General features: G+C 56.3%; 1 protein-coding gene and 1 pseudogene across 1 annotated transcript; both read left to right on the top strand.

Moving 5' to 3' along the window:
• Positions 1-1,427: 1,427 nt before the first annotated feature.
• On the top strand, positions 1,428-3,421 carry LOC118157112 (annotated as a pseudogene).
• A 1,491-nt stretch (positions 3,422-4,912) lies between these two features.
• LOC118157113 (adropin-like) lies at positions 4,913-7,445 on the top strand. The gene is made up of 2 exons (XM_035311356.1): positions 4,913-5,051; positions 5,543-7,445. Exon 2 carries the CDS (start codon positions 5,823-5,825, stop codon positions 6,006-6,008), a length of 186 nt encoding a protein of 61 aa, XP_035167247.1. The 5' UTR covers positions 4,913-5,051; positions 5,543-5,822; the 3' UTR covers positions 6,009-7,445.
• Positions 7,446-7,863: the final 418 nt, after the last annotated feature.

Below are 7,863 nucleotides of genomic sequence, written 5' to 3'. Positions count from 1 at the left end.
AAAACAACATCAACTGTAAAATGGTATTATATTGTACAGTTCCGTTTTCAGGCCATTTTTCCTGATCCTCCAATTCGTACTGCAGCCACCAAGTATTACAATAATCAATTAATTTCCCTTTTTGCATTTCTTGCCCAAAACTTCCTTCCTTCCAATGGGCTAATAAACATTCCAATGGTGACGATCGTGGGATAGACGCACCCTTTCCCAAAATCCCTTTTAACCTGTCCATTACCAATATAACTTTACAAAGCAACCACAAGCCAGGTGCCGCTTCTGCAGCACTTACCACACAAGAGTTAAAACCTAGAGAGCTGTTTCAGCAGCTGCGGTGCCGCTTCTGCAGCACTTACCACACAAGAGTTAAAACCTAGAGAGCTGTTGCCGCAGCAACGCTTACCAGACCAGACGCTGATCCTGCAGCGTATACCAGACCACTCATGCCGAACGCAAGAGTTAAAACCGAGAGTGCTGTTGCCACAGCAACGCTTACCAGACCATTACCAGACCAGACGCTGATCCTGCAGCGTATACCAGACCACCAATGCCGAACCTGCAGAGCTTTCGCTACTGTCTAACGGACGGTGCCTAGGCTTACCCCGGGAGCTCCCTGCCCAACAGAGCGTGGCTTTCGCCGCGTCTGACCGGCAGGCTTTCCAGACCAGATCAGTACCGAAAACCAGAAAGCACCTTTTGCTTACCTATCCAGTGGTACGTTGTGAGCAGCGGAGGTCGGTCGCGGTCGATGGCTCCCCGAGAAACTCCTCGGTGCCGGCTGGAGCGTAATCGAGACACGATCCGCCTCAGCAGTGCCCAAACCGTCCCATCTGGGTCGCCAAAGTGTTAGCGTAGCAAACACATAACCACAACGTGATTATATGAAGGTGCTTTATTCAGCGCTGGAAACCAGGGGCAGGTGCCCAAATCTGGCTTCAAGTCCCGTTACATCCCAATCGCTATTAATATCCTAAAAGTTACATATTCATTAGTATTCATTAATATTTACAACATCAGCCTCGCTTCGTATGCTAATTATCTCTCCTCCCATTCACACATGCGTGGTGCTCTCTGGTGGTCGTCCCGGGGGTCTTCCAGATGAAGTAAGGAGTCATCCTCAGGGTTAAACTTTTCACCTCTTCTCCTTGGCGCATGCTCCTTTTCAGTTCTTGACTTTAATTAGTTCTTGGCTTCAGTCCTAACCCACCTTATCCATCTTATCTTCCTAACAAGGCTCAAGTTGTTCCTGTTCTATCTCTCAAGGCCCGTCTTGTCTCTGCTCCATCCTTCTATCATTTATTTATGCTTTCCTTTATTATATACACGATAATATTTGGTTATGAATCTCCCATCCCATTACCAAGAATTGCTTCTTAACCCTAACAGCCCTGGCCTCGGCCTGAGGGGTGGTGGGGCCTGGTGGTGGGCAGGGGCAATGCTACTGGTTTGTCTTCCCGATAACGTTTGCCTGTTTGTTCTCTGCTGTTTACTGCCTGTGTTTTTTGTGTCACCCTGCTCCGACCCACAGAGCTTGCTCTGTTTCACAGCGTTATGGGGCCTGGGCTCCCCTGTGGTGAGGTTTGTGCTGCAGGTGCCCACAGGGTGAGATTGCAATGCAAAGGGATGCTCAGCTTGGCACCTCAGCACTATTGGGGCATTACTGTTAATATTTTATATATATGCCCTTTTAGAATCCCAGACTCTGATAGCTCTGAGAGGCTGTACATCATTTGGATGAGAAGTCCTTTGCACAGCAGTTATTTTTGAAGTTTATTTGGTACAGGTGTTTATTTGGAGGTGCTCTGAGCCTTTTCCCATGGCTTGAAGAGACCTCAAATCGTTCTGGTGGTGTCTGTAATTTAGGCTGCAGAAGTGAGTAACTTCTAGCTAGAGTCTGTCTTCCTTTGTGCGTGTGCTGGGTGTGGGGTTTTGCCACATCAGCACGAATAAGTGGGGCTGCTACTGTGGTTCTCAGGCTTCACAGAGTTGGTGCAGGTCACTGGAATGCTGTGGATCCCACTGCACTTCTTGCTCTGGCCTGGATGGGGAAGTTCACACGTGCTGATTTTTATGAGCTGTAATTACAAGTATTTATGGATCCCTTTTCCTTTTCAGTGCTGCAGAATGGAAAACTATAAGAAGACCAAAATTGTGGAGAAACCTTGTCCTCTTCCTTTCATTGACCTACCCTCTGACATTATTGAAATGAAAGTGAAGGATGGGAGCAAAATAAGAAACCTGATGGGCTATGCCATTTGCAAGATGGAGCTGGACTCAGTGAGGCAGATCCTTTTCACTGGCTCAGGCAAGGCCGTTAGTAAGACCATTACATGTGTGGAAATCATGAAATGGAGGTGCAAAGAACTCCACCAGATCACAAAAGTGCTTTTTAAACAGATCGAAGAGATCTGGGAACCCATTGTGCCTGAGGCAGGCCTTGATGCCTTGACTGACAAGAAACATTCCTGCCATATGTGTCCTGCTCAGCAAAGATGCCCTTGATCCCCAGGAGCCTGGATATCAGGCTCCAGGTTCTTTCAATGCCTTCTGGATCAAGACACTTAAAGCGTAATCCCAGGCCCAGATGAAGAGGAATCAGGGTGGAGGAAGGGGAGCTGGCAACCCAGAAAAGCACCGTCGTGCCAGTGGAGGGCACGGGGAGCCTGGTGTGAAGTCCTGAGACAGAGACACACTTGGGTAGTTTGGGGAAGTTATGGAAACGAGCCAGCTGCTGTAGCTGGAAAGCTGCTGCTGAACACAGGGCCTTGCAGAGCTGTTAGGGGAGGGCAGGAGAAGTTACTGTTCCAAGCAGACATAATTCTAGCTCTCTAAAATCGTGTTTCGCTGTGTTTCCGTGTCAGAGGCTGCCAGACTGTACTCTGTAGCCTGCCGTTCAAGGATGAGATGGGAAGACAGTAGTCATCTCTTGGAGCGAGGACTGTTGGCGTCTCGTTGAGACCAAACAAGCGTTTGTTCGCCGAGTGGGGATGCTGTGAGGTGGAGGTGGCTCTGCTGTAGCACGGGGGTGAGCTGTGACCTGACTTGGACTTCCAGCTGCTGCCTACATGGCTCCTGTATATGCACAGCATGGTGCTGGGCTGTGTCGGCCACTTCAGCTGTGCCTGGCAGGCCCTCTTCTGCTGATCCCTTCAGGTGGCCCAGGGGCTTGGATGCAGGACTGCAGGGACATTGTGTGCAGGTCTCACCTTTCTGTCCTCCTCTCACCTCCTCTCCAGAGCTACTGGTTGCACCTCTGCCAAAGTGGCACAGGTCAACTAATGTCATAACCGACCTGAAGCCCTCTAGGCCAGGGCAAGTGTGCTAGGGTGGTGGTAACAGTGAGCTTCAAAGGACACTCGTTTCCCCTTTCCGTTCCTTTATGATGTGTAGAGAGGGGTTTAAAATAAAGCTTCCTCTTGGTGTAGTGTGAAGTTCTTCATGTCTTCCTCGTCACACTGGGGGACACGTAAGCACTGCTGGCAGGGCTGTGGCTGTGGCTGTGGCTGTGAGCTTTTTGTCTCTTGTGACTAAGCAGACCCTTGTGCTGGAGGAAGTTTTTTTTTTTTTTCTTCCCTTTGTCATTCACCTTCCATAACCAAGGAAAGGTTATCTTCTGGGGAACTTCTTGCTCTTTATTTTAAACTGACTGGAAGTGCAGTCTCAAAAATACTCAGCCTAAACGCCAGTGAATGCAGGGAAGGATGGAGCGGCAGAGCTCTCACTCAAGCCCCCACGTATCCTCTCTGCTCCCCCTGCTGTGGGGCTGCCGGTGTTCCCCTGCACAGAGCCTGATGGCTGCTTTGTGGGGCACCACTGGCACTGCACCAAGCAGCATGCTTGTTGTTTACTGCTAAAAATCCCTCAATGTAGAGCTGGCTCCTAAAACAGCTGGTGTAACCCTCCCTTGTGGCAGCACGCTCAGTGCCTTCTAATCAGCACAGCAAAGTGACTTCGGTTTTGTTTTGCAGTTTGGAAATCGCCTTTGGATGTCTGCAACAGCTCTTTCTGGGGCACTGCAGCCCCCTGAATCCTCTGCTGGCAGCCAGAAGGGGTCCCCAGCTCACCTGTGGGTCTGCTCCTCTGCCCCAGCTGAATCTTCCCCAGATGGGACAAAGTGGGGTGCTCCTGTTTTGCCCCATGTGCCGGGACATGCTAGCACCTGCACCCTACTTTTGTCACTTGTGCTGTGCCCTGAAAACTGGGGGCTCTCCAGGAACCCACCAGCCTCAGGCCACCCATGCTGGGTGCCACCCCGGTGTCCTTCCCAGTGCTTGAGGGGTGACAGCCCATGCCAGGTGTCAGCGGCCTCCACGTGGAGGTCCTGGCCTTGCCTGTGGGGTTGCTGCTGCCTCCATCCCCAGGCACTCAGTGTCCCCCATCACCTGCCCCACAGTGCCTGCGCCCCCAACTCTGTGCATAGTGTCTATGCGCCCTGGCAGCCTGGTCACAGGGTTCCTGTGTACACGGGGCTGGTGTGTGTGTGTATGTGCATATGTGTGCATGCAAGCATGTATGTGCATGTGAAAGCATGTGTGCACATGCCCACACGTGTGTGAGCATCCATGCACATGCCCATCTGTGTGCAAATGGTCATGTAGTCCTGTGTGCATACATGTGCAAATGTATGTGTGCAAACGTATGCATGTATATGCATGTATGTGTGGGTGTACACACGCCGGAGTGCATGCATGTGTGTGAGGGTGTGCAAAGGTGCGTGCACGTGCCTGTGTGCATGCATGTGCGTGTTCAACCGCGTGCGCACACGTCCCTGTGCACACTCCTGTCCGCACGCCGCAATAGCGGCGGGGCTGGTGGGAGGTGGCGTGGCCAGCGCGGAAGGGGGGCGTGGTCAGACCCGGGGGGAGTGGCCGAGGGCAGGGCACGGGTGGGAGCCACCCCTGGTGGCGGCGGGAGGTAGCGGCAGCGCGCGGGGCTGCGGCGCCTCCGTGCGGCTCCGCGCCGGCACCGGAACCCCCGGACCTGGGCACCCCCGGTCCCAGAAGTGCCGCCCTCGGGGCCCTGGCGGTTCGCGGGGCGGAGCGGAGCGGAGGCAGGTAACGTCGGGGCCCCGGGACGGGAGAGAGGCTCCGGCGGGACCTGTTGCTGCCGCCCGGTGCTCTCCGGGGCTCTTCTTTGGCTGTGGGATCCGCACCGGGGGCTGGGGGCACCTCCCTTCCCCCCGGTGTTCCGGGGGAGGCTCGCTCCGTTTTGGGGCGCGGGGCCCGGGAGGGAGAAGCGCACGGAGAGCGGCCGGGGGCCGGCGGCAGGGCCGAGGCTGCCCGGGAGGGAGGCTGGAGCCGGGATTTGGGGCCGGGAGGCCCCCCGGGACACCTCCGGCTCCGTCACCCCGACCCTGGCCCGGGATGGAGGGAGGCAGCCGGGGAGTGCCCGTGGAGGCTACAAGGGGCCCCCCAAATGGCAACCTCCATCCCCTTGAGCTGCGTTGGGGCCGGGGCTTTGAAGGAGGCAGCTGCCGCCTCCCCCCAGGGGGCTCGGGCACCCCGTCCCCTGGTACTGGCGGTGACGGTGACTTTCTCCCTTCCAGGTACACGAGGGAGAAGATACGGCCTCGTAGCACTGCCAAAGAGGAAGCCTTGGCAAAAGCTCCGAGCCTTCCCTGGTGAAGCCGAGGTCACGGCTCCCGGAGGCCCAGCCGTGTCAGGGGTGACGCTGTCCTGCTGCCTGCCTGACCCCTGGGCTGTCCTGCTGCCAGCACCGCAGCTGTCCCCTCTGTCCCCCACCAATGCCCCTGGGCGGAGTCTGTGCCGGAGTCCCAAGCGCGGGGCCGAGCTGGGGGTCCCGCTTTTCCCCACAGGGCAGCAGCGATGGGGGTGGCTTTCTCCACTGGAGCAGTCATTGCGATTTCTTTCAACTGCATCATTGCATTACTCATCCTCATCCTCTTCCTCATTCTCTGCAAGGCCTGCAGGACCCCGTCGTGCCCCAAGAAGGGCCCCTCCTCTGATGCAGATGAGGCAAGGAACGAGGAGAAGTACCTGCTGCAGCCCTGAGCTGTGCAGGCAGGCGGTGCTGGGGGGCTCGGGGACGTGGGCACCTGGCTGTGCTGAAGGAGCTGCGCTTACCTGGACATAGTGTCCATGCTGAGATGGTGGTGCTGGCCAAGCAGGATGGGAGCAGAGGGGACACTGAGCTGTTTGCAGGGGCATGATGCGGGGCAGAGCCCTTCACCTTTGTGGTCCTGGTGCATGGATGCCCTGCGGATGCCTGTGGTGACTGCGAGGATGGAGACAGCAGCTGGGGACATGCTGCGGGGACATGCTTGGTCCCTGCAGCCAGCAAGCATGGCGGGAGCCATGCCCTTGAGCACACCCCATATTCAGGGCCGGCCTGTGGGCTCCTCTGTGGTGCTGGTGGTCCAGGTTTGGGGACACACTCTGCCCTTCCCTTGGGGACAGTGGCATGTGGAGGTTCGGCCACCAGCTCCTCATTGCATCGCAGACCTGAATGGGGCTGGCTGGGGGCTCAGAGAGGGGAGGTGATGGGGCCAGCACCAGTGAGCTGGCTGCCTGCTGTGGCACCATGCCTGGGGGGACCCCAGCAGCCCTGGCCCTGCAGCTGCAGGGGTGTTACTGGTGTGGCCCTGGGGTGCAGGAGGGCAGCTAGCACCCACCTACCCCAGCAGCTAGCTGGGTTTGGTGAGCCATGGGGGTGCAGAGGGATGCTTGGGCTGTCCGTTTGTTCCCCGTCTGTCTGTTAGTCCCCTCCAGAGTTAGCACTGACACTGCCAGATGAACACTCTCCTTGCCCTCCTTGCTGGGCGCCTATCCCTGCCTGCCCTACACCTTCCCAGACACCAGCAAAGGCCAGCCAGCCTGTAGGCAGGGGACATGTCTCCGTCCCTGGTGCTGTTCCCTGTGAGAGCAGCCTGGAGTGGTGTTTTGCAGGGGGATCAGGGCTGTCCAAGTGCCCTTTGCAGTGACAGGCACCTCCTGGTGTGCTGCCTCAGTTGGGGACCTGCATGTGCCAGTGGCACCTCCCTGTGTCCCACTGCTGCCTGCCTGAGCCCCCACAGAGTATTTCAGAGTTGGAGTGCCCAGCCAAATGGCACTGAAGGGTCTTCCAGCTCTGATGCTTGGGGACAGGGGGTCAGCCTGGCCCCACTTCTCAAGGGCCATGGTGGCTCTGTAGTGAGGAATGCTTGGTCTGGTTTGTCCCCAAGCCTGACAGCTGCTTCCTCTATCCTGCCTGTGGGTTTTGGAGTAGCTCCTAGAGTGGAGCAATAGGCAGCAATAGCCCCGGGGCACCTGGTCCCTGCTGGCACAGCCGCTGCATTAAGGGGCTGGAGAGGTGGGCTGTGCCAGGGGGACACGAGCTGGGGTCTTCGCGCAGGCCTACCGAAGCCCCTGGTTCCTTCCCGTGTCAGGTGTAGCTAACATCCCTTTGCAGTCGTGTTTTTACTAAACTAATAAACCAGTCGTAGGATCCAGGAGGTGTCTCTGAGCTCTGCCCTGTGCCCGCTGCAGAGTGGGAGCAATCAGGGAGGTCACGGGGAGGCCTCGTGTCCACCCACAGCTATGTGTGGGTATCCTGGGGCCAGTGGCCGATGTCCCTGCAGGGCTGTAGGCGCTTTGCTGGGCAGCCGTGACAAGGAGGTGTTGTTGGAAAGGGAAACGGACCGGAGTAACGATGCAACCTCGATGCGAGTATAATCGTCCTCCTTTATTGCAGGTTCTCACAGAGTATATATAGGCAACTAACTACAGCATGCGCCAATAACAACTTATAATTGGTCTAGCTTCTCCATGCACTTGTCTCTAGCTTGTTTCCTCATTATCTCTAATACAAGGACGTGGGAAGCAGGGCAAAGCCACCTGCAAATTCCTTTCCCACAATTCCCCCTTTTTA

Source organism: Oxyura jamaicensis, assembly GCF_011077185.1.
Source record: "Oxyura jamaicensis isolate SHBP4307 breed ruddy duck chromosome 3 unlocalized genomic scaffold, BPBGC_Ojam_1.0 oxy39_random_OJ72175, whole genome shotgun sequence".
NCBI lineage: Eukaryota > Metazoa > Chordata > Aves > Anseriformes > Anatidae > Oxyura > Oxyura jamaicensis.
This window is presented reverse-complemented; position numbering and strand designations above follow the sequence as displayed.

Excerpts from the sequence above, each read along its gene's own strand:
- LOC118157113 (XM_035311356.1), top strand. The coding sequence starts at position 5,823 with ATGGGGGTGGCTTTCTCCACTGGAGCAGTCATTGCGATTTCTTTCAAC.